This window comes from Helicoverpa zea, chromosome 24, assembly GCF_022581195.2.
Source record: "Helicoverpa zea isolate HzStark_Cry1AcR chromosome 24, ilHelZeax1.1, whole genome shotgun sequence".
NCBI classification, from domain to species: Eukaryota; Metazoa; Arthropoda; class Insecta; order Lepidoptera; family Noctuidae; genus Helicoverpa; species Helicoverpa zea.
This window is the reverse complement of record NC_061475.1, coordinates 5,845,885-5,873,166: the sequence shown is the minus strand read 5'-3', so window position 1 is coordinate 5,873,166 and position 27,282 is coordinate 5,845,885. Positions and strand designations below refer to the sequence as shown.

The 27,282-nt window shown below is 34.8% G+C and overlaps 2 protein-coding genes across 3 annotated transcripts in view; both read right to left on the bottom strand.

Moving 5' to 3' along the window:
• Window positions 1-837: 837 nt before the first annotated feature.
• On the bottom strand, window positions 838-3,287 carry LOC124642286 (attacin-E-like). Its single transcript, XM_047180646.1, has 4 exons — window positions 3,157-3,287; window positions 2,610-2,733; window positions 1,810-2,007; window positions 838-1,325 (listed from the first exon to the last, which is right to left on the bottom strand). Exons 1-4 carry the CDS (start codon window positions 3,251-3,253, stop codon window positions 1,121-1,123), a joined length of 624 nt encoding a protein of 207 aa, XP_047036602.1. The 5' UTR covers window positions 3,254-3,287; the 3' UTR covers window positions 838-1,120.
• A 20,273-nt stretch (window positions 3,288-23,560) lies between these two features.
• The window catches only part of LOC124642223 (myb protein), a 50,247-nt gene continuing 46,525 nt past the window's right edge, over window positions 23,561-27,282 (bottom strand). For both annotated transcript variants that reach the window (XM_047180547.1, XM_047180548.1), the window contains 2 exons: window positions 25,851-25,967; window positions 23,561-25,097 (listed from right to left, as the gene is read on the bottom strand). In XM_047180547.1, coding sequence (XP_047036503.1) covers window positions 24,975-25,097; window positions 25,851-25,967 — 240 coding nt within the window. In that variant the 3' untranslated portion in view covers window positions 23,561-24,974. The remainder of the gene's footprint in view (window positions 25,098-25,850; window positions 25,968-27,282) is intronic.

The following is a 27,282-nucleotide window of genomic DNA, read 5'->3' as shown; positions in this document are numbered from 1 at the left end:
AAGGTATTATTTTTGAATCATAAAGTGACGATGAAGTTAAGTATATATATTTGTGAATGTTGTTTTAAGAACAATCTAAAGGTCAAAATTAGATTAGGTTTCATTGAACAGTTGGTACCAAATAAGTTTGCGTGTCTAAAATTAGCCTACACCTTTCTCCAAATTTATTGTGGTTTAGCTTGTAAATTTGTGTTAAAAGCCTTACCGTTTCATTTAGGTATTTTATAGCACCAGTGTATTCTTTTTCCCTTTACAAAAACATCACTGAGCCACTACCGGTGCGCTTGCGTCGATAAAAGGCCAGTCGATAAAGCCAGTTAAAAGAATAGGTCATTACAAAATGTAACCTGAACTGAGTACTTAAATTCTGTACAGTTGCTAACAAAAGCCGTCTTCGCGAGTCTTGAAACCACAAAAGTCAACCCATATCTCAGTAGCTTCTCGATCGGCGCTGTATGTCTTTATATGCCATACTTATCTGTTTAATAGCTCTCTCCTCTAAGTATATTCATAAGATGAAATCATTGCTGCCTATTAATTAAAGAGGTTAATAAAGATTCATAGAAAATTAAGAAGGAAACTTGGTAAATACATTAGACTCTTCAATGATACAAATACAAAAAAAATCTTAATAAAATTTGAAGAAAATTAATGTGCACGCATTAAAATACGACTGTATGTACATTACCCTTTTTTCTGTAAGTGTACAATACTTTGTTGACTGCGGATTTCAATTACAGATCTATCTATTGTTTTGCGATTAATGGTTGCAATTTGTCATAATTATCCGCAGTTAAATGCATGTTGTACAAAAGGTTTAGTTTATAAAAACACAGATTAGTTATATTTTATTTTATTCTGTCTTTTAAATGAACAATAATGAAATGACAAAAGTTTTACTTACTCCTAAAATATATAGCACAAGATGCAAACTTACAAATACCTAATTAATACTTTGGTTTCACATTTTACATCTTAAAATTGAAGAGATGAGAACTAAGCTTAAGCAAATGACATAACTATTTATAAATGAATGTATAGTTTAAAAGTAGTAAAATATTAATCACAAAACTGAAAAGAAACTTTTTCAAATGCTCTTTGACAATGAAAACTCAAAAATTTAAAAATACTTTCTAAAAGTAAGACCAGCGGATGGCTCCCAAGACGAACTCCTCATAAAGGGTGACACAGACTTGCTGAACCCAGCGTTGAAGTCCAGAGAACTGGATCTATCGCGGAACAGGTTGAGATTGCCAGTGGCTGAGTAATCCGTACGATCAAATAAGGGAGTGCGGGCTACCCCTAGTGAAGCTCCCACTCTATTCCTGTAATAGAAAAGAAAATTTTAAGACAACGGAAAGACGATTGAGGTATTTCTAAGGAGGAATCAGTTGCGATGAATCTAGGCAGAAGTTACAGAAAGTCTATGAAGGTGAATGCGTCGACTGGTGGAAATTCGAATATACATAAGTGTTTTACACATTTTGTTTAACAATTTACACAATCTAAAATTCAAAATTGAATTTCCCACTACCAGTCAAAGCATTCGCCTTAACCAGTTTTACTAGGGGATAAATTGCTTTGCCCAGGTAACTGCCTTGAGGAAGTCAGAGAGACAGTCGCTCTGTGTAAAACACTGTTACTGAGCCAGTTAAGACTGGAAGCCAGCTCCAACATATACTTTGGTAAAAGGCTAGGTAATTGATGATGAAATTGCGTACACGGCTCAATCATTTCAACGTAAAAACGTAAGAAACAAACTCACTTTCCCATACATAATGTAATTGCGGAAGATGGTATCACACTTACTTGTACATATAGTCAAGACCACCGCCAACAGTGTTGAAGTTCGGCACCTGAGGTATGGAAGGCATGTTGCGGGTGACAAAGGCGTTGGCAGTCACATCATGGTTATCATTGTGGAACAGATTCGCATGTCCAGCAGCTGTCAGCTTGTCACCGAAGTTCGGAATGTGAGTGTCGGTTAGTGAGAGTCCGTGGCCGCGGCTGGAAGAGAATATTAATTATTAATGGATTGTCTAAAGAAAATGATTGTTAGAGGGAAAGAAATTGAAGAGCTGCAACATCTAGTAATGAAATCTCCATGAAAACTCACGTGTCTGTGCATATGAATATATGGCCCACACATATCATATTAGTATTGTGGTGGCCTAGTGCTCAAAGACCAACCTCAAGCATGAGGGCGCGGGTTCGATTCCAGGTCAGGCAAGTACCAATGCAACTTTTCTAAGTTTGTATGTACTTTCTAAGTATATCTTAGACACCAATGACTGTGTTTCGGATGGCACGTTAAACTGTAGGTCCCGGCTGTCATTGAACATCCTTGTCAGTCGTTACGGGTAGTCAGAAGTCAGTAAGTCTGACACCAGTCTAACCAAGGGGTATTGGGTTGCCCGGGTAACTGGGTTGAGGAGGTCAGATAGGGCAGTCGCTCCTTGTAAAGCGCTGGTACTCAGCTACATCCGGTGAAGCTGGAAGCCGACCCCAACATAGTTGGGAAAAAGGCTCGGAGGATGATGACATATCATATTAGTGGAGACGCAAGACCAATAGCAGCCCAATTTACAAGCTGATGATATATCACTTACGCATTATCATAAGCGAGACCAGCGGTAGCAGCTTGTAGGTGCTTGTTCCTATCGAAGTTCAGTCCTCCAACAGCGCTCAGCATATTCTTATCGTCACCAGTTATTGGCAGTCGGGCGTTTATTGCTGAAAGAGAAAAAGAAGCGTGGTTAATATGGGAAATTATCTATTCAAGAGGTTCAGTTGAAAGTAGTTGGATCTATAACATATGTCAGTTGGTTTAAAATGAACTTATATTCGACAGAAAAAAAAACTACTTAATAAGTAACTTTATTGTACCCAAAAGTACTGAATTGATGTTAATTAAGTTGGGCACATAGATAGACTAAAGCCTGAGAAAGGACATAGGCTACTGTCTTCCCGGTTACTGGAAGTGGCTCTCCCGGGTGAACCACTTCAGGGAGGAACCGCGGGAAAAAGCCACTAATGTATGTTAGACGGCCTCGAAATCCCAAACATAGAACTGTTTAGCTACCATTGTCCCATATAAACTAAATTGAATCAATTCTAAACCAAGCTATAGATAACTAGGTACAAAAAAAGTCTTACCTGAACTTTTATCAGAGTTAACGACTGTACTGCCGTGTAGCTGCGGGTATGCCGAAGCACTTACCACGAGCAGGGTTAAGCAAACCAGAGAGAACATGATTGCTTTCTTCAGGAGTATCAAATGATGACCAGTCTCCGTATTCTCGCGTTTATATACGAACAGTTGTAACATGATAAGCTAATAGGGACTTTACCGTGCAAGCGAATTATCGTGGACAGTTAAATGATTCATTGGGAGTTTATTAAGTAAACAGTCTTTTGTTTTTTGAGGGATTTAGTGAATGATCTGTTTGTAAATTGACTATGTGTTGTGATGAATTTAACACATATCTTCGTTATCCTATTTACCTAGGTACCTAATGTTATTAATGCGAAAGTTAGTATGTATGTAAGTATGGTTCCTCTTTCATATAAAAGTGTGTGGATTTTGATAAACTGATATATATAATTACATAAGAATAACATATAAATAGACTACATATGGTAGTAACCACGCACGTGGGTGAAACTGCGGCTGAAAGCTAGTGTATTATTTTTTTTTAACAAAAATATACTCCACTAATTGTTGCTCGCGGTTTTACCTGTTTGCCGAGAAAACTATTTACCGCACGTAAACAAAAAAAGTAGCCTATATCCGTCTCCTGGGTACCGTTGGCAGAAGAAAGTTCCAAAAATATATTTAATGGAATATCTTCATTAAATAATTATAAGTTTTGTATGTCTCTAACCGACCACGGGACTACAGAGTCCCGGATTTTTGGAAGGCGAACGTGGGGCCGAAGCCAACACGCTGAAGCCCTTTTGAGACAATTATAATTATAATATTATTATGATAAATGCCATAACTTAAGCAATTAGGTATTACATGATTAATTAAATAACAACAATAATATAAATACTGAAGGAAAATTAACCACTTGTTTGTATTGCGGTTTTGTGGCTAAAGTTATGTTTTTTTATATATAAAATCATTGTGTTGTATTTAAAGCAAATAAAAAATAAAGGTTTTAATTAGTAATCAAGTAAAGAATTAGGTTAATAATAATTTGTTTAAAAACTAGCTGCGCCTGCGACTCTGTCTGTGCATTTATAAGTAGGCATTAAAAAAATTAACCGACTTCCTGAAAAGGAGGAGGGTTATCAATACATCTGTTTGTTTCGTAACTTTTTTCATAACCATATCTTAATTTAAATCTGCCTACACTTTTCGATTAATTCATAATTCTATTTATTTCTTATATATTTATATTATTGTCAACTCTTTTTTTTTATTATTATGAACTATTTGACATACATAAGTACATACACGTTATATTAGCCCATATTTTGTTAGTTTAATTTTGAGTAAGATTTGCATTTTTGTCATTTTGAGTTCACAAACAAACGTACATGCCAATTTGCTTCCCTTGTAACCCCGGGAGTGAACCGAGTGATAAGTACATAATAGACTGATGCTGTCTGAGGTCAAATGACGACGAATTTAGATATCACTCGGATTAGCGGATTCCTTTGTTTAATTTAATTTTGAGTGAGAATCAACGTCGTGGACGTCCACCAACGAGGTGGACAGACGACCTTATAAAGGTCGCCGGAAGACGCTGGATGCAAGTCGCTTCCAACAGGTATCTGTGGAGATCAAAGGGGGAGGCCTATGTTCAGCAGTGGACGTCCTATGGCTGAGATGATGATGATGATGATGAGAATCAAAAACTGTAATTTTTATATTATAATAAATATTCAATAAATCAATCAATAATATTAGTACACGAACAAACATAAATGCCAATTTTCTTCCCATGTAACCCCGGGAGTCAACCGCGTTGATAAGTACCTACGGTACCTACCACTAATAAATTGATCATGACTGTCTTTGACAAGCATGTTGCACTTTTTAACCGACTTCCTGAAATATGGAACGTTTTCAATTCGTCTGAATGTCTGTTTTCTAACACATTTATAATCTGACATGAGCCAAATAATAAGTTTTTTTACTGTACTATCGCCACCTAGTAAAACTTTATTTTTTATTAGTACGTCTTATGTTTCGTATATTTTTAGGTCAAAATAAAAAAAATAACGTCTTCAAATAATAATAAATATTACTTTGTAAAAATAACTGCAACAATATTAATACACGAACAAACACACATGCGAGTTTGCTTTCCTTGTAACCCCGGGAGTGAACCGCTCGTTGATAAGTAGTTACTACTAATAGATTGATGCTGTCTGAGGTCAAATGCTTACGACTTTAGATATCACATGGACTGGGGGATTCCTTGGCAATATGGTCAGATGTAGCTATTTATATTTACTGGGTGAATTACATAATAATGATAGTATAGATAGATATAGATAAGTACCTATAGTGTTTTTAAGGGAAGTCTTTGCCTAGCGGCGGGGCTAGATTGGCTAAAAAAATATGTAAAAGATATATTGTTTACACAACTTTAGAGCCGTGGAGCTTTTCACATATATATATATGGCATGCTTTGTAATTACAACTTCGGTTAGGACAACTTTTAAGGCGGGAAACTTTTCGAGTAGGCATGGCAGAATTTTTAAGGCATGTTTTCTAATTGGATAGCTTTTGATATCGCATTGAAAACATACAATTATTTATCTACACCTCTTTTTAACGTTTAGGTATGTAAAAATATAGCTTAAATCAAACCTACACCTAACTCAAAACATGAAGTAACTTTATTTCTCCAAAAATAACCACATAAAAAATACTCCAAAAACGTCTTGTCATAACACCAGTGCATTTCAAAACAGAGCCATAATACAAGCAACTGGCCATTGAAAAAGCCTATATACGAAGAAAAATTCTTTACAAAGTCCATTTACTAACAAATTAATGGCAACATCTTTTTATCGCGGCATCTCCGCACATTATCGCGAAAGGAAACATCTAAGCCTTTTTCTTTGACTAAAAGCCTGTATAAAAATATCGCTGCAACATCCTAACTTAACTTGACCTAACATAAAAACAATATTGAACCTTATCTTCACAGCCTAAAGTTGATTTTCCAATGTATTTGTGACTACCAAAGCTGCACGAACACTGGCCGATTCCATATCGCACTAAATAAAAAAACCTTTAACGTCACGATAAAAATCCTCAACAAAGCCAAAAAGGTCCGCGATTTTACGAACGTTTACATTGCGAATGTGACCCTTATTACAATGATGTAAGAGTCACGTCAAAATGTTATGTAAGCCGAAATAAGTGAGTAGTACAGGAGATCGACTAGCTTTTTTATTACTCAACCTTTTTTTATTTTATTTTTCTATTTCAATTTTCAATTACAGTTTTATAAACATTAACTCATGTTTACTGTCAAAAGTAGAGGAAAACAATTTGATTAACAATATTTTTCGGCCGCATTTGATCTCGTAACGTCAAACCAAAACACCAAAGCCCCAACGTAAACTTAGGTCGTTAAACATGTCGCTTCGACTATCCCTACTAATATTATAAATGCGAAAATAACTCTGTCTGTCTGTCTGTCTTTTACGCTTTCACGTCTAAACCACTGAACTAATTTAAATAAAATTTGGTACAGAGATAGAGTTGACCTTGAGAAAGAACATAGGATAGATTTTGTCCCGGACTTTTGAAGAATTCTCTTGGAAACGCGATATAACCGAACTCCACGCGGGCGAAGCCGCGGGCGGAAGATAGTTTCAAAATAAAAACAGAAGAAGCTCCTTTAAGTTTTATAAAAAGAAAAACATAGAGAAACAAAAGAAAGTAATATTTGCAAGAATTCTTGAAGCATAGTGAAAAAGTTTATAATTATATGTCAAGACAACGAGGCTCTGTGACAGTACTTTATGAAGTTGAAAACAAAGTTTCATAAGTGGATTCTTGTGGATCCAAGGATTTTAACTTTTGAATTTGAGCTGCATAATCTTAGCTGAAGTTTGGAGCAAAAATCTGTTTAGTAAATAAGGACATTTATTAACAGAAACGATTATTATACACTAGCAATCTGCCTTGGTTTTGCCTTATACCCATTTAAAGTTCCTTGTGAACCCATCTCTGTATTGCTGAAGATAGGAAATCCATTTAGTAACATGGAAACAAATTCGAAGGTGTGTGTCGTAATGTAGTCAACTTAAGTACCTATCAAAATTAAATTCATTAAATGTTTAAGTAATTCAAAGTAATACGTATAATGCATTTATTACTGTGGTATGATTCTAGTAAATAATTTTATTTTCAACTATATATTTTTGAAACAGATAACACAAATATTCATAAAAATAATATTTCCCGCCTCAAATACTCACTACGTCTCCTCACCTACAATCCTTGTACACTGCCTCTATTGAAATCGGAAAAGGTCTAAAGGACCCAAAGTATAGGGCTATTTATTTTGATCTCAAGTGACATTCCCCAAATCGTTGGTAGAATGTGAAAATTTTTAGCCCTTCGCAGTCAAGGGTATAAATTGTTTCCCAAAACGGATAAGGGTACTTTAGATACGAAATAATTTGGCATGCGACACCTTTTTGCTGTAAGATTGATTAATTTTGAATTTATAGAGTTTTATTACAGCATTTTTGCGGTAGTGAATCATATATTTGGACGGGTTAGTACGTAGGTACATATTTTGCTTATTTGTGTAATTTTAGATACCAGAAACATCGATTGGGTCATTTTTAACACGTTATCTTAAACCTGCAGAATATTTATACTTTGAACTTCACATTATTTTAAAAGTTTTACCACAAATATGAACAAAAACCCCAAAGTATGTAAATAAACCATATCGCGACACCTTCACACACGGTTGGTTAGCCCCACGGTAGGCTATTTAATCGCCAACTGGCTATTTAAACTACATATGTATACTTCTTTACATATATAAACATACTAGCGTTTTCCCGCGGTTTCACCCGCATCCCGTGGGAGCGAATGCCCACACCGGGATAAAATATAGCCTATGTTACTGGCAGATAATATATCTTTCTAATGGTGAAAGAATATTTAAAATCGGTCCAGTAATTTTTGAGTTTATCCAAAACAACCAAACAAACAAGCAAACAAAGTTTTCCTCTTTATAATATTAGTATAGATAAATACATATTACGACACCCAGACCACAGCGAACCAGCCCTTTGTTTCAAAACAAAACATTATTTCACAAAAGATTCTTTTCTGACTGAATAATTTACTAGATAGCTGACAAAACTTTCAGCAAAACATCACGAATATAAGATTATTATATACGTACACTAGCCATTTTCCCGCGGTTTCACCCGCGTCCCGTGGGATCTACTGCCCGCACCGGGATAAAATATAGCCTATGTTACTCGCAGATAATATAGCTTTCTAATGGTGAAAGAATATTTAAAATCGGTCCAGTAGTTTTTGAGTTTATCCATTACAACCAAACAAACAAAGTTTTCCTCTTTATAATATTAATATAGATATATACTTATATAATTAACCAGACCATTGCAAAATAATATCTGCCTGTTTTCTATCTAAGAGACAGCAATATAAATGTTTCGAAAATACAAAACTTTTGAGTGCACCCGACTACGGAACCCACGTAAGCATAAAATATTGCGAGACTCCGCCATTTTGGTTCTTATTCACGGTCCTTGGTTCGCTAACATATGAACTCATCCTTTTTTGAAGAGGATGTTTTTAGATAGCTATTTATTTAAAGGATTTTAATGAAATAGTTTTTCCTCTTGGAGTTTTTTAGAGCTTGCATATGGACGTTTAAATGTTGTTGGTGCATCGAGGAAACCTAATCAAAGCACTTAGTTATCTACCTATAAACTGTTTTAACAGTTTCGTCCATCTTTTTATTTTATCAACAAAACGAAAGGAAAGAATAATTATTTTGTTCGTTTTTAAATTCTCCGAACCCACAGAAGATTTAAATAAAATTTGGTACCTACAGAGATAGATTTGACCTTGAGAAAGAACATAGGATAGTTTTTATCCCGGACTTTTGAAGAATTCTCTTGGAAACGCGATATAACCGAACTCTACGCGGGTGAAGCCGCGGGCGTAAGCTAGTAGGCTGTATTTTAGTATTATATAGTATTTTAGTAGTCCACGAGACGTGGATACAGCGGGAAACAGCAAGTAATCAATGTTTCAAAAACTTGCAAAAATGTAAAGATAATTTTGATAAAACATGTTGCCCATATTAAAATTGCCACAGAAACCTCTGTACCTAACTGATTTGATCTTCGCAGTCCTTAGAGGTTGCCTTTAATATGTCTTGTAGTTTTTCTTTCATCTAAATTCCAATGTATCTGTGTAAAGGTTTTTCTGAAGACACGCAAAATGGTTTTTTTATTTATTGAGACTTTAATGAAATTGCCCTTTTTCGTTCTAGCGTACATCTACAAACTTTGAGATATATTTACAAAGTAATGAATTAAAAAAGAAAATATAGGTATGAATCTATGTTCTAAATATTTATTCAAATAAAAAATGTAGTGAAAGTGTAGTTAAATTAAAAACGTAGAAATAAAAGGTTCTAAGTAGAAGTCAAGTAGGACCTATGGACCTACAAAAGGTCCTGCATTTTGGGAACTATGACCTAAGAAGGTCCTAAAAGACGAAAGCTAATATCAACTTATAACAATGAAACCAGAGGCATCCTAAAAGCTTTAGAATTTAAAACAAACAATATTGGCTAGAGAGCAAAGCGGTATATAGCTATCCATACATTTATGTAGACACCTGCACTGCAAGCCATTTTAATGCATAGATTTACTTAGAAAGAGAACCAATACATGAACTACCCTACCTAAGTAAGTACAGTATGAATAACAAAAGTTCCAACATTTTGAAACAATCCTTCCGGTCCTTTATTGAAGGAAACAATTCAAATTGAAACGTAAATTACAGACGCTTTCAATTTAAATGACCTTTTAGACGATTAAGTGGGACCCCATAGGGCTGGGTCCCATCGGTTCGTGTTTTATGACGAGATTTTTCAATGTTATGGACCCGTTTGTGAAGATGGGGTTATGAGTGAACTTGTTAAGGGTTATTTATCACGGATTTAGTTAATGGACTGAAATTTACTGTTGCTTTAGGGTTGTGGTGAATTTAGGGGTAAGCAGGAGGTATCGAGATCTATCAAGTGGTTTTGTTACCATATTTGATCCTATGGTTCTCAGAATTTTCTTACACTATACATACTCATTACACATCATGATCATCAGCCTAGTCTATTGTTCCACTGCAAGGCATAGGCCTCTTCTCATGCAAAGAAGGAATGAACGCCTGCTCAATGCGACTAGGCGATTTCAGACTTTGAAGTTCCAGGTTTCCTCATGATGTTTTCCCTAACCTTTTGCTCAGTCATTGGTGTCTAAGGAACATCCATATCGGGCTTATATTTTTGTTCACAACTTGACCCGCCACGTCATTTCCTCCAAAACGGGAACGGGATCAAAAGACCAAAAACTGCGTCCTCAGCTAACACTCAAAAGCTACAAAATGGACCGTCTTGTTTGCCAACAATGAAAAAGGCGACATTTCCAACATCTATAGATACAGTTAATACGTATTTTGTCGCTTCTGTAACAGCCCTACACATCTATAGCAAGAAGATTAGTGAAAACCTTTTGCTTGCCGTAATGGACCGCCGTTTAAAAAGCTACCGTACCGTTACTTTTCGACAGCTTAATGGATCCATGCCTGAGAGCTGTTAAGTGGTTTATGAAAAGTCTTGCGCTGTAAAATATTAGTTGTTGCTTCGTAAATTGTAGTTTTCATCCATGATATATGTTAGTTTGATAAACGTTTGCCATGATCAGGTTGTTTATGGATTATGAAACATATTTACAAGTACGTGGATCATGGATATAAAATTGTGAGAATCTGGATCGATATACAATATTGTGCGAATGCAAATCAACACTTTGTAGAATGAGGGTGACAAAAACAAAACAAGAGAGTAGTGTGATCGATAATCTTGGTGAGTGAGTTGACGTATAAGATGATGTGAAACAGAGAAGTATGGAAGAAGAAGACATACTGCACCAACCACTAAAAAAAATTGGAATAAAGAAGGAGGCTGATGATTTAATAAGTATAATTAACAGATCGTCTGATTATTTAAATTCGATGAGATAATGTATAAAGTAGGTACATCTGCAGCTGTTGAAATTATTTAATACTAGCTTCTGCCAGCGACTTCGTCCGCGTTAGAGTCGGACTTTGTGCAAAGAGAGGAAGAAATAATAAACACCAGCCCCTCCAATTATCTAAATCTATGCGTACTTACTGCTTCTTTAAGTAATAAAATGTAAACTATTAATAATTTGTAATTTGAACGAATATTTAAATACAAAAATAACTAATAGGTACCAACCTATTTTATAAAATAACAACAAAAGAAAGTTAAAAATAAATTATTTAAAACCTAAAAGTCGCGCAATAAGGTTGAACGCTCTGAACGTCTATTCGCATCAATCGCACCAACAGCCAAATATTGTATGAGCTCGCGCAGCCACCGCGCCGCGAGTCGCGTCGAGCGCGGCGACCATTGCACAAAAATGATCCTTATAGCGTGCGTGATTCAGTATTCACGCGCGGTGGCTTATTACCGTTTTTCACGTATAACTTTGGTGTTTCTTTACCGATTTAAATCATATGCTGCCATGGGATATTTTATGAAGAATATTTCCGTCGTACATGGTTTCTGTGTAGATGTAACCATTAAGGCTGCACACGCGACGGAAGCTTAAAAAATGGAGTAACTTCTCCCGTTTTCCCAACATTTACCTTCACTGCTCTGCTCCTATTGATCGTAGCGTGATGGAAAGTATCCTATAACCTGCCCAGGAGTATGAAGAATATTTGTGCCAAGTTTCATTAAAATCCGTCCAGTAGTTTTTGTTTCCATAACGAACATACAGACAGACAGACAGACAAAAATTTTACTGATTGCACTAATCACCCCTAATAGTTATTTTGGAAATATATTCAATGTACAGAATTGACCTCTCTACAGATTTATTATAAGTATATATAGATTATCAGAGTTTAAAAGGTTAAACTTCTTTGTTCTGCCTCCATTTATTCACAACAAACTCTATAAGTAGGATAAGTATTTCGTTTTATTAACTCCAATATTCCGCGAAACAATTTTGATTAAAACGCAAAGCTCTTACAATAAGAAACTTATTTAATAAGCTGTTTCAACGAGACGGACTAAATACAAATATGGGAAGCAAAGTTTCTTGTTTGAGATTAAGTTAATATCAAGTGTATGTTTATCTTTGGGATATGAATACGTGTACAAGCCTTTGTTTTGTGTATGTTTGTAGATATTGTTCTTAGCTCCAAGGGCTATATTTTGAAGTATTAAGTTTAAAGCGGAAAGCCTGCGTAGGTAATAGAAATAATAGTCCCCAGGCCGGCGAACAAATTTTTTTTGATACATATACATTTAAGACTTTGTGAGTGCCTTCCTTACGATGAGTCCGACAAACTTTTCGGATGCGCAAATTTTGGTGCCGCTGCGTTTTTTAATGCTTGACTCCTGAAATTGTCGATATGACGTCACTATGGCTCTTCGTACATACACGTTTCATCTTTTGAGAATCGTTTAATAAAGTTAACTAGAGAATGGTGGTCAACTTGTCCGATAAAGATCGTGCTGCGTTTGGAGTGTCCACCATCCTGAAAATGTCGATATGACGTCACTATGACTCTTCGTACATACCTGTTTCATTTTTTGAGATTCGTTTAACAAAGTTAACTAGAAAATGGTGGTCAACTTGTCCGATAAAGATCATGCCCCCTTCCTTCTTCTTAACGTTCCCCGTTGTTATACTAATTACAGACAGAATTCGTTCTTTATAAGATGCGCAAAGTTCTACAACAGTCTGGTCGACTTTTCTGAACTTGACTTATTCGTTACTAAACCACATGTATTGAATAGATTACTGACTAAACATTGGTTCGATAGCTGTTCTATCTAGTACCAACACTTATTATTGTTACAGTGTAGTAATGTAGTTTTGTCTAAGTTAAGTTTTTCCTTTTTTTTTTTACATTATTCCTAATTTTGTTTCCTTTTCTCTCTCAAGCATGCTCTTCATAAAAACCTAAATGCGAAAACATGTTATTGGTTAATAGATGCATAATTAGTTATTTTTGTTACCTAGTTGTTAATACTGTATGTTTTCCGATTACAATAAAATAAAATAAAATAAATAAAATGCTGCGTTTGGAGTGTCCACCATCCTGAAAATGTCGGTATGACGTCACTACGACTCTTCGTACATATCTGTTTCATTTTTTGAGATTTGTTTAATAAAGTTAACTAGAAAATTGTGGTAAGCTTGTCCGACAAAGATCATGCTGCATATGGAGTGTCCACCGTCCGGAAAATATAGATATATTTTAAGATTTGGTATAAAGTACTGACAATTGGTGTGAAGTATGTTAATAGTAAATGTTGCATTTAGAAAGTCGTTTCGAATGATATATGTATCATTACTACAGGAGGGATTTATTAACTTGAAAACACCTATCGATAAAATAATCTTATATAAGCTCTAGCTTCTGAAATACTAACAATTCGCCGAAGTTTTTTTAATATGAAATGTTGCATTTAAAAACGTCTTTTGAATGATGTATAACTCATTACTAGAGATGGGATTTATTTAATTGAAAACATCTATCAATAATTATAATTTTAAATAAGCTCTAGCTTCTAAACTACTAACAATTTGTCGGAAGTATGTTAACACGAAATGTTTCATTTGGAAAGGTTTTTCAAATAATATATAATTTGTTACTAAAGAAGTAATGGATTAGCTTGACAGAACCTACCGATAATATATTCTTAGAAAAGCTCTAGCTTTTAAAGTACTAACAATTTTTCGGAGTTATGCTAATACAACCTTGCGCTTAAAAAGATCTTTTGATTGAAATATGGCTCATAACTTCAAGTGAGATGTTATTCCTTAACACAATGTAAAGTATCAATAATATGCCTTAGGTCAGTTATGTCTTCCAAAATACTAAGAATCGGTAAGTGGTATGTTAAGACGGAATATAGCGCTTAAAAAGATCTTTCGATTGACATATGGTTCATACCTAGAGGTGGGACATTATTCCCTAACATAGTAAAACCTATCGATAATACGCCTTATTTGGGCTATATCTTCTAAAATACTAAGAATTGATAAGTGGTATGTTGAGACAAAATGTTGCACTTAAAAAGACCTTTTGATTGATATATAGTCCATTAATAGATGTGGGATATTATTCCTTAACATAATATAAACTATCAACAATACGTCTTAGTCAGGCTAGTTTTTCTAAAATAGTAATTAAAATTGGTAAGTAGTATGCCAATTTAATATACTTAAATAATGCACGTGAATATTTAAGTCAGAAATTGACAAAAAGAATAAACTTCTTCCAATTGTAATATTTTTTTCTCATTTTCTTGTCGAACTGACTATTTGCCTCACTACATTTGTCGGACAAGTCGATATTTGCAATAAGAATAGTATTATCTATCATTGTTGTATTTGACCGACATGTATGTATGGGGAGACACAGTGACGTCATATCGACATGTTTCGGATGGTGGACACTCCAAACGCAGCATGATCTTTATCGGACAAGTTGACCACAATTTTCTAGTTAACTTTATTAAACAAACCTCAAAAAATGAAACGTGTATGTACGAAGAGTCGTAGTGACGTCATACCGACATTTTCAGGATGGTGGACACTCCAAACGCAGCACGATCTTTATCGGACAAGTTGACCACCATTCTCTAGTTAACTTTATTAAACGAATCTCAAAAAATGAAACGTGTATGTACGAAGAGCCATAGTGCCGTCATATCGACAATTTCAGGAGTCAAGCATTAAAAAACGCAGCGGCACCAAACTTTGCGCATTCAAAAAGTTTGTCGGACTCATCGTAAAGAAGACACTCACAAAGTCTTAAATGTATATGTATCAAAAAAAAATTTGTTCGCCGGCCTGGGGACTATAAGTCCATTATGAAAAAGCGATGTAAGTATCTAATTGTGCGTCGAAACTTGCTTTTTTGGAGATAAAGGTGAAACATAATATCGCAGCACAATCTCTGGTCTTAATCATTTAAATGGTGCTTCTTTTAACATAGTGGTATTCCATGTAGTAATTCACATTTTGTGTACTGTACCGCAGTTGCAGAAAAAAAGAGTAACAGAGTCTATTTAAAAAACACTTATGTTAATATGTGAATGTGTGTGTGTGAGTGTGTGGGTTCGATTCCAGGTCAGGCAAGTACCAATGCAACTTTTCTAAGTTTGTATGTACTTTCTAAGTATTTCTTAGACACCATTGGCTGTGTTTCGGATGGCACGTTAAAGTGTAGGTCCCGGCTGTCATTGAACATCCTTGGCAGTCGTTACGGGTAGTCAGAAGCCAGTAAGTCTGACACCAGTCCAACCAAGGGGTATCGGGTTGCCCGGGCACCTGGGTTGAGGAGGTCAGATAGGCAGTCGCTTCTTGTAAAGCACTGGTACTCAGCTGAATCCGGTTAGACTGGAAGCCGACCCCAACATGATTGGGAAAAGGCTCGGATGATGTTAATATGTGAATCTTTCGAAACCAGTAAGTAAAGCTAGGTAGGCTTTTCGAATATGTTTTAGTCAGGGTCCATCAAAATAGAGAGACCAAAATCTGTACCATAATGTAGAAAATATCTTCCATTAAAACAGAATGAGAAATATCTAGAACAAAAGACAATAGTCATAATAAAACAACAGCATTGCAGGTGTAAAATATTTATTACGAAAGTTTATAATGAAATAGTCGGTCCCTCGAAACTTCGTTATAGACAGAGATAGGCAAGCTTATGAAAATAAGTGGAAACTTACTGGTGGCACACTGGGCGTTCGTTAAGGTAAGCTACACTAAACTGACATTACGAGTGTTGTCAGTCTATTGCAAATTCTTAAATAGTGATGTGGCACGACCGAAACTTAGCGTTAATAAAATCAAGTATCGTATTTTTACAATAAGTCATACTGAAATAATGGGCTTATCCTTGATGATTACGCATGACTTTTCATGGTCAGATATCCCTGGCAGTTTGTAGCACGTCGTACAGCCGTGTGTATGTACGTGAATTTTAAATATAAAACTTTGAATGAATATTAAATTCATCTATTATAGACAAAAAGTTACGATTCAACGAACCGGTATCGTAAGTACAACACTGCACCAAACCTGTAAAGAGCTAGCAACATTATTTGTAAGTTTGACATTTTGCAAGTGTCAATTTAGTCTACGAGTTTGAAAAACAGACTATAAACATAATTCTTAAATTAAGACCCGGTAGCCGGGGCTGCGAGATTGTTCGAAAGACTTACCAAGATACATATAGGACTTTAGAAGGAACATGGTGGTTTTTAGTCAGTAAGACTATGGCACTTCCTCACGCTGCTAACCCACAGCGGGATAGGTCATTTGATGATTTCCCATCGAAAAATAAAGGCCCGGTTTCATTGGTTACCGATAAAGTGTCAGTTAGTACTATCTGCCAAATAAAGGCTGCTAATAATGTCTGTCACATATGTATTGCTATCCGAGACCTCTCAAACCAAAGGTATCTGTCAGATAACTTCCTTATATAGGGAACCAAGCCTTGAGTAAACAAGAGACAGATTAAAAAATAGCCATCAGTACCTACGATAGAAAACCTGTAAAAAACAATCTTCATAAAAGTAAAATAAGTTCTTTTCCCTTCTAAAAAAAAATCTTATCCAATTTACATAAAAAGCTGTTCACTAATAAGGTTTTAATCACAGACTCCTGTTGTGCTGACGGCCTTACAAGCAAAGCGTCTCGTTTCGTTGAAGCGCAAAATGGAACGTGCAAGTTGTTAGCAGTCTGTCTTCTAACAAAAAGAGATCTCGACGAACTACCGCGCGCTTCTTAAAGTATAAAATTGTTTTTCATATTATTTCCCATTTTAGTTGGAAACTCTAGAAGTTTGTTATGAACTTTTGAAGATGTAATGTTATCAAGTGTTTGGGATTAGTCTTGCTTCGTATTTTGCTGTTGAAACTATTTCATTGTTCGATTTAAGTCACGCTGTTTTCTTTGAATATTCTTAGTAGTGAGAATTTGTTCTTATTGATGCTGAAGTTAAGCCTATACCTACATAAGGTCGTCAATATTACTTGTGAAATATCGTTGTTCGCTATTAAAATATCTATTTTGGCCTCTTCGAGGAATTAAGTATTTTTTTTTAGTTCACGGATATTACCCAATATTTCAAGTCTCTTGCTAGCTTCACATCCAAATAAACCACTAACTCTAAATCCACATCACTACATAGTATAAAACAAAGTCGCTTTTTCTGTCCCTATGTCCCTTTGTAAGCTTAAATCTTAAAAACTACGCAACCGATTTTCATGCGGTTTTTTTTCAGATAGAGTGTTTCGAGAGGAAAGTTTATATGTTTAATGATATCCATTAAATAGTGGTGAAATACTGTTATCCCGTGCGAAGCCGGGGCGGGTCGCTAGTTTATTATAAAGCTGAAAAGCTTACTTGTTATAAAATAAGTGCGTTCAACACTATGGCAGAAATCTTCCGTATTTTTATTATCGGAAGATTTAATTCATGTTATTAGATGCATTACATAGTTCTCGTCATTTTTTTGAAGCGATGAAACAATAAGTCACGTTTACAATAGAAAATTAAGCAGAACTTGAATAGTATACCTACCTACTTACATACCCAAAGATATGTTTAATTAAGTGTCTATCTGTGTTTAGGCCATGTAACGCTCCATCAAGCACCGCCAAGTAATCGATAACTCGCTAAGTTTACTCGTGAACTAGATACCCACTCGACTGTGTTATTGTTCCGTTTAAGACGTTTATTTTTGTTCTGTATTTACATTTACATATCTATTTATAAGGGAACAGGGAATTTACAAAACGATTATCAGATTTACGGGTATTTCTGGGTTAAGAAAACTTATGTATAACAAACAGGCAGTGTTTCCTACCTCCTGAGGCTGTGGGGTTGTAAAAGAGTTACCGCGGCCCTGGTACATGAAGAGCTTAAGAAGGAATATGGTAGGTGTTGGTCTGTAATAGTCTGACACTGAAGCACGCTGCTAACCCACAGCGGGAGAGGTAATTTGATGATAACAAGTTTCCTATCCCACATCGTCATAGCTGAAAGACTAGGACAAAGGCCTTCTCCAAGCTATGGGGATTTGCCCATACTCATCGCGCTGGGCATGCGTGTTGATATCCTCCTAACCGATTATCGGCTACGGCGGCTGTTCTCATGCAAGAAGATCAGCCAACTGCGCAAGACATATTATAGTGCACAAGCCTTTGCGCAGATACAGGTGCACTCACTATCCCTTCACTCGCATAGCCCGATGGGACGGCAATCCGACACGACCGGAGAGAGATCAGGCGCAGGACCGACATTTACGTGCTCAATGATGCATGCGTGTTAATGAGCTTAGTGTGGGATACTTTAAGCTTCGATGCTGCTGCCCATCTCCGAACAAGGCCATTAATATCCCACTTGGTGCTGTGTGGTGGTTATACCACCACCAGTCGGTCGCCATAGCCTCGTCCGTTTTCCAGCACGGTGCACCATGGGCAGATGAGATTGGCAATTGGGTTATGTGCCATTTAAAAAGCATGCTTATTAATTAAATGATTATTTCACATAAACACAGTAAATACCAATCTAACGTAATAATTAGTGCAGTCGAAATAATTTCAAGTATTTAATTAATTCCGCGAACTGTACCTATTGATGAAATATTATAACTGGTGCTAATAATTATATTCCATAGTTTCTCATCAGAGTACACATTAATTGCCTACACTAATTTAGCTGCTAGGTAAACGGTATATTAGGTGCTCCATGCGTGCGGAAAATCCCGGATTTATTCCTTTTTAATCACTATACAACAATGGGGATGTCTGAGAATTAATACATTCTGTAAATAGTTAAACTTGGATATAATTCATTGAATGTGATTTAAGAGCTTGAATGCTTGAAAAAATAAGTTGATAGGTACCTAAGGAGGTAACTATAAGACAATTTGTTCAACGTTTGCTGTGGGTAAACCGATTAATACTTTTCCAAAAATTGGAACATATTTCAAACAAATCCAGTTTGAGAATATTTAACTTAATGATGGTAACCCTTCACAGAATATTGCAGGCTCTATCAAAGTTAACTGCTCGACTGCGTAACACACAGTATTCAATATTATAATATTATTATTATTTGCCGTAGAACGGAGCTAGTTGTTAATTAGGCGACGTGTGTGTTTAGTCACAAAGAGCTTATTTGTGAATAAATAATTATTTAGGCACAGAACTGCTAGTTTCTGTGGTTGTACCCGGCTGGAGTTTACATATCTACATAATTCCTAGAATATGTTTTTACTTATGTAGGTACTGTAGAGTATTTAGTACCTATTAATTATGTATAGTAGAGTAAATATAATAGTTACATTTACAGCCAGTTTCTTCATCAAAAGCAAAAGCCAAAGTAATGTCATAAAGTAAAAGTAACGGTCAAATTAGTTTTTTCAAAGCTAAACTAACAGCAAAACGAATATATTAAACGAACCATTTGACCGACGAAGAAACTGGCTGTTAGTCATCGGTGATATACCACTGACAACTCCCATTTTTTTAAAAGAGACCTATCCAAATCTCTTTCCTTGATCCTAATCATCCCATCTCTCCATCTATTTTAGGTCCGAGTACCATGTACCACCACATTGAATTGGTAGCCCCTGACTGTTAGTTGTACTTTTTGGGCAGTCGTTACTGGCAGTCAGAAGCCACAAAGTCTGACGATCAGTATTACCCAGACCCAGGCAGTCACTTACTCAGCTGTATCTGGTTAGGGCTGCGGGATTGTTCGAAAGAGTTTCCGCGGCCCTGGTAGATACATAAAGGCCTACGACGGAACACGACGGTTCTTAGTCAGCAAGAGTCTGATACTCCCTCACCGCTGCTAACCCACAGCGGGAGGGGTCATTTGATGATTTTTGACGTCGTCAAAAAAAAAGAAAGCTGTGTCTGGTTAAGACTGGAAGCCGACCTATAGGAAAAGGCTAGACAGATGACGAAGTAGCAATAAATGATTAATGAGACACACACCCATATCAGAAGCTCACCAATAAATTCAAGGGACTTTAACTTAATTTAGACCAGTGACATGCAATCTTAATTGCTCCAAGCGATGTTACTCCAATTTACAACCGTTCGACTGGGGTTTGAGTTCCAGTCAAAGTAATTAGAACTTTAATTGCAGTTCGGAAAGTTGGTTTTGGCTTGTAGGTGAGTAGTTGGACGACTTTAGGGAGGGAGCTTAGTGGTAATGAAATACCGTTTTATTTAATTACAATTTGTTGTTATTGTTTTAAGGATTTTGAGTGATGTAATGGATGTGTAATAATTCTTATTAAACTTCAAAAGGAACTCCTTGATTAATTTTCTTATGCATTATATTTAATTGAAACTTGACTAAGGTAAGATAAATTGCTCGGGTAATTAATTGATGGATATGATATTAATTATAAATCGCTGTCAATCCATCTTCTTTGGTTAGAATTATTGTTCTGCTAGATGTGTTAAAATGGTCACCAAGTAGGTAACATGTAAGACAATTCAGCACCAAGGCCCGTGACCTAGGCAGACATAGGTCTTTATCACTTTTAACAAAACCTGTCAGCCAGGTGGAATGTAGGACCTTTGCTACGCAAATGGTAATTTATGTTAAAAAAAAAAACAAGAAAAACGAATTATCATTTCAGTAAATAAATAAATATACTTAAATAACAACCAGCAACAACCTACATTATGTAAAATCGCTACCGCTCGTAGCTCCGCTCATCACAGCGCCCAACCTTACCGTACAATTTAATTCCTCCTCATGCTAATAGGGCTGGTCTCCAACTAGAAGGCAATTTCGCAAGACGTTTTAGTTACTGATGCTATTACAGGCCTGTATCACGTGCCTAGTTTTAGAACTTAAGTGGTTATTAGTGGTTATGCCTGGATTTGTTTTATGATAGATTTCATGTTTTGATGAGTCATATATCCTTGGCTTGGCTTTAAATAGTAAACATATTAATGTGGGACACTGGAAAAAGACGCTTATATAAATGCACGTAAGTAACACACCTAATCGTGGTCACAAGACTGTTGTAACAAGTCCTAACACAGCTATGATACCATGTTTCATTATAAAGTTCCAGTTGCATGTCTTCTGGCTAAATCCTCAAATCAGTTTGACAATACCATTTTATTGTAAGATTTAGTTATAATGATTCCGAAGAACACAATCAAGACCCATTTTGTCTATAAATTATTATTTTTAAACATCAAAACGACGTTGCCTTTACTGCGCATATAGCACTTAAGCTACATTCTTTACACACAGACCGGAGCCGATCGGCAGCGCGAGCATTAAAGAGCATGCAATCGGATCCAAACGTCGAGAAAAAGTACGCTATCGGAGCCGGTCGGCTCCTCGACAGACCGGCTCGGAGAGGAGAGCAAATTCTTAACACGTTGAATCGAGTACTTAGTATTTGTAGTAAGATTTATTTTTGGATGTGCACTACTTTTGTCATCCTTGGAAGAAGAGTAAATTAGTTACCTTAGAATCCATTACAAAGCGTGTTAAAAAATATAGTCGTCTAACAGACCGATTACGTAAACGACTGTCGGCGAAATTAGCCTTAATCAGGCTAAATGGGGCATTCAATTTCTAATCTGTCCAGTGTTTTCTCAAGTAGGTATGGGATTTTTTAGATCACACGATACCTATTTGAGCGATTTTAACTTTGAGACTTATCAAAACCAAAGTGAAGTGTGTACTTAATTAAGGATTCACTTTCTAGAAATAAAATTATACCAACCGTAAAATACACATAAGTACCAATCGTTACAATCTTTTAAAATTTGCATTCGAGTAGACTTTCTTTGGCTGACATTTGAGTGCATATTTTAAAATTCCAACATCTTTCTACTGGTAATAGGATTTGGGTAAAGTAGGAAATAAAAGATCAAAAATTCTATAAAACCATTTATTTTCCTCACTTAAACATCTATAAACCTATACAAACTTACATAAGTACTATTTACAAGCTAAAACAAAATAGTCGTTGTCACGAAATAAAAACACTGCGTCTTTGAATAAAATAAAACATGGCAATCAATTACCTACTAAGACTGTTTAACTTAAACTATAGTTCGGCCATTCAGAGAATGCGTTTCTGACACGTCGCGATTGAACTGACGACGTAACTTTGCAATGGCGTTGCAGTTACGATAAAAATATTTTTGCTGGTTGTTTACCGTTTTAACAATTGAGGAGCATTAAAACAACATTATTATATCAATAATCAATGAATGTAGTTACGTCGTCAGTTCAATCGCGACGTGTCAGGAACGCATTCTCTGAATGGCCGAACTATAAATATAATTTACAGTATTAAATGTTATTTATTAGCAATTTATAAAGTGCTGCCGAACTTTGAACATAGAAGATCCTATTCCTTTCTGGGGTCAGTTAAAAATGCTACCATCTTTCATATGGCAATTGGCATATGTGCTCAGTAGGGTCCGTTCAGACAGACCGGCTCGGGGAGGAGAGCAAATTCTTAACACGTTGAAAATCGAGTACTTAGTATTTGTAGTAAGGTTTATTTTTGGATGTGCACTGCTTTTGTCATTAAGAATGCTCGAAGGCGCTCGGTGTGAAATAATAAGAGGAGCCGACCGGCTCCGATAGCGTACTTTTTCTCGACGTTTGGATCCGATTGCATGCTCTTTAATGCTCGCGCAGCCGATCGGCTCCTGTCTGTGTGAAAAGAATGTAGCTTAAGTGCTATATGCGCAGTAAAGGCAACGTCGTTTTGATGTTTAAAAATAATAATTTATAGACAAAATGGGTCTTGATTGTGTTCTTCGGAATCATTATAACTAAACACAATAAAGTTGTTCGGACATTTCTAGTATCTATGCGTTAAGACTTTAAGGTTCACATTTCAATATTTTTAAGGAGACTGTATGTCTCAAAAGACAATCTTTTGAGACATACAGTCTCCTTAAAAATGATGGTGATCTTGATATTATAGTTCGGCCATTCAGAGAATGCGTTCCTGACACGTCGCGATTGAACTGACGACGTAATAACATTCATTGATTATTGATATAATAATGTTGTTTTAATGCTCCTCAATTGTTAAAACGGTAAACAACCAGCAAAAATATTTTTATCGTAACTGCAACGCCATTGCAAAGTTACGTCGTCAGTTCAATCGCGACGTGTCAGGAACGCATTCTCTGAATGGCCGAACTATAATAGATTGCAATTAAAAATCATATGAAAGAAAAACTGTAAAGGTTCATGATTTTATTATTATTTATTTAATCAGCAGCACTAGAGAAAAATTCCAAAGAAAAACATAAATTAGAATAGAAATCACAAAAAACGTACAATAAAAATATGTTTAAACATAATTCGTATAAATATTGCCTCTTAAAATTATAATTATTATTATACCAAACTTAAACGTTAATTACAAAGTTAGATTTCTTTAAAAGCAGAAGTTATATTTTTTTCTTGTTAAAAAGCGCACACCACAACCTGAAACTTTATGATGTTAAAATATTTGTTTTACTAAAAATCAGCCATCCAGTAGCTTTTAAAAAGTATTAAAAATTCACACAATTAACAAAAAATGTTATTACACAATTAAGTTACATATCAATGCGCAATCACACAAAATGCAAAAAGAATTAAAAGCTTTAAAATGTGTTACTCAAAAAACTTACAAAAATCTTAAATTACTGTCTATATTTAGGATTGAATTATTCCACTTAATATTATACTTTGTACTCTTTCAAATTACAATATAGACTTACTAAAAAATATCTAGGCTTAAAATAAATTTAAGTGTAAAATCATTTCCATTCAAAATAAAATTTTACATAAAATCAGTAAACAAAACTAAATCGCTTCAAAATGGGACCTTTTGTTACAAAGAATTAAATAAAACGATAGAATAATAGACAGATATTACACTTTTACCCAAATTATAGCGATTTTATTGCAAATTCTACAAATATATCGAAATTATGTATCCAATCAAAAATTATCTGCAACTGTTTAAATAAGTAAATTCTTTCGCCATGATGATATAATTCTATTTTATATAAATTAAACACTAAAATATGCATTAAAACCAACTTATGAAATAAAGTCACTTGTTAAAATTTTTATATCATCCACAATCACAAAATACAGAACTATTCATACATAATTTCTTACTTATACTAAAATCACACTGTTTTATTTACAACTCTAAAAATAACTACTAAAACCCATAATCTATAATAATAAGCGTACTTACGACTTCATCGTATTATTTTCTTCCATCATCAAAATCTGAAGTGATGTGACTAAAAAACATTGGCAGTAACATTTTTATCGAAATATCATTCAATGACATGTAACGACCGAAATCAGTCAACGAATGCCCAAATTAATACATCGACAGCACAAACGTCAGTTCTTCGTAGAACAACTATTTATTTTCAAAATGAGACGTACACATTTAAAATAAACAGTAATTTTAAAACTGACGTTTATGTTGTCGAAGCACTTTGGCAATTTTTTGAACCAAAATAGAACAATGATCAGGAAGAAAATGAATTATCGATAAACATAATTAAACACAACACTACCAGGTCCAAGTCCCGGTATGTTTAAGTTCATTATTTGTAAAAGACCCACTTCTATAGAAAATTCAGTGATCTAGGTTTTAAAGCTGATTTCCTCATATATTGGTGAGCTAGTTGAGTGAGGTCCAGTTGGTCTTGCGTCATGCCGCATGCGAAAGTCTGCCATTTGTAGTTGCCCTGTAAAATAATTGAGTACTTTACCTACATCTACACTTACGGCCAGTTTCTTCATCAAAAGTTAAAGTTAAAGTAATGTCTAAAGTAAAAGTAACGGTCAAATACGTTTTTTCAAGGCTAAAGTGACAGCAAAACTAATAGAAAAATTGAATTTGACCGTTACTTTTACTTTAGACATTACGTTGACTTTTACTTTGGCTTTAACTTTTGATGAAGAAACTGGCTGTTAATGTAATAAAGAGTAAACATTGTTTTGTTTCTACAGTCAACTTCAGGTCAGTGGTAACAGTTTTATAGGAAAATCGTACTTATTACTAATGAGTTAAGATGCATGAGAGTTACCTCTGATGTGCAGTCTACCGTACCCTGAAAACTGTACTGAACCTGTTTGAAAAATTATTTCACTATTGGAAAGCTAGTTTTCTTAAGTAACATGGACTTTATTTTATCCCGGTAGTAGTTCCCACTGGACGCGGGTGAAACCGCGGGAAAACGGCTAGTTGTACATAAAGTACTGGTTGGTCTTCGCAATCCCTTTTTTTATTTTGCTGACAATTCTGTTGAAGGAACATGTTTTTTCTTTGAAATGAAGACGCGTTTCTGACCTCTAGTTATTAAATCATCACAATTTTTTTTTTCATCATTCTCTTTTACTTTTTTATTTTGTCCTCCATCGCCATCCACAGTCATCCCGGCTTTTGAGCAGCCCGCATCAAGAAACTTACCGCAAGTTAAGACAAACAAAATACTTACCACTATAAAAGGCGACTGATTCTCCTCCTTAACGTCAACTTCCTCGTCCAATTTGTCGAACTTGATGGAGCGCACAGCTGATCTCTTCACGACTATAGGCTCATTACCACGAGCAACCTATAAGGGAATAACGTTGTGTGCTGTTACGTGAAGTTTTTAAATGATATTCAGGATTTTAAAAAAATATTATTAATTGTTTTTTTGCTGTTAGTCTAGTGACCAGTGTCTGTAATCTTTACACTGGCTTTAATTAATTAAAATTCTTTCAGTTTAAAACGAAAATCCTTATCCTTAATCTTTTGCTTTCTAGAGCTTTTTAGTTCGACTGTTGTTTTTGTATATCCACAGATATTGATCAGCAATTTATTCTTTAATTAATTAAAAGTGTAGCTAATTTCATATACAGAGATATATCTAATGATACTATCTACAGAAATATAATACTAAAACAAAATAAATGTTGCACACATAAAGAAAATAAATTCTACTTCAAATGAAAACTGTCAAATTATCTGAACTGAATTTAAATATACTCATTATTCTGTTCTACACATTTGGATATCACTAATTTGAATAATGCAAGCTAAATGCATCCAAAATAAATATGTCAATTTTGATTAATTTTGTTTTTTTTTAGTCCAAATCTGTAGAACCAACTAGAGGGTTAATAAAAAACAAAACAAAAATAAAATGTACAAAATACATTTATTGAAATAAAAAATGACATCGGATCTCATTTGGATTGGATTGGAATACAAACAATATTGACAGAGACACTAAACTACTCAAAAAAATAAGAAAAAACACATCGAAATACAAAAAAAAATGTTGCCATAATACAAAGAAACTACAGCTACAGAATAAATTAAAACATTCTTTTTAAACATAAATAGTAACAAAAAACAATTTCTATAACAAGATATAAATAAATAAGTATTTTTAAGAAGATTCAACACTGGCCTGTCAATATTGTGGCGGGGATGGAATTGGCGGGAAAAAATACAAAATGGAGGAAAAAGGGGTAAAGGGTAATGTCATTTATTTATTTCAAATAAAGTTCTCTTAAGTAGCTGCCGATATAAAAATTGTTATAAATGTAACAAAAAAATGACTGTATAAATACAATGATCCACAACCTATGCGACAGCATTTAAGTCGTTATTCGAATGACAGTTAAATTAAGTATAAAAAATTGTTAATATTTTCAAATGCAAAATACAAAGCAAAAATACTATAATTAATAGAATTTCTAAATAAATAAATACAAGGATAGGACAGGTCACCTACAAGGGTTAAGTTAGTAGATTTCAAAATTGGAACGTGCCTTTAAATTATAAGACCCTACGTCCGTTCTTTCAACGATTTATCTCATACGATTCCGTATTTAAGAAAAAAACTTGTACAAAAAACATTATTTTTAACATTTTCTCAT

Coding starts and splice junctions, on each gene's coding strand:
- LOC124642286 (XM_047180646.1), bottom strand. CDS start 3,253: ATGTTCTCTCTGGTTTGCTTAACCCTGCTCGTGGTAAGTGCTTCGGCA. Junction 2,734..3,156: donor TAACTCTGATAAAAGTTCAG/GTAAGACTTTTT, acceptor TTTCTCTTTCAG/CAATAAACGCCCGACTGCCA. Junction 1,326..1,809: donor GGTCTTGACTATATGTACAA/GTAAGTGTGATA, acceptor TTTCTATTACAG/GAATAGAGTGGGAGCTTCAC.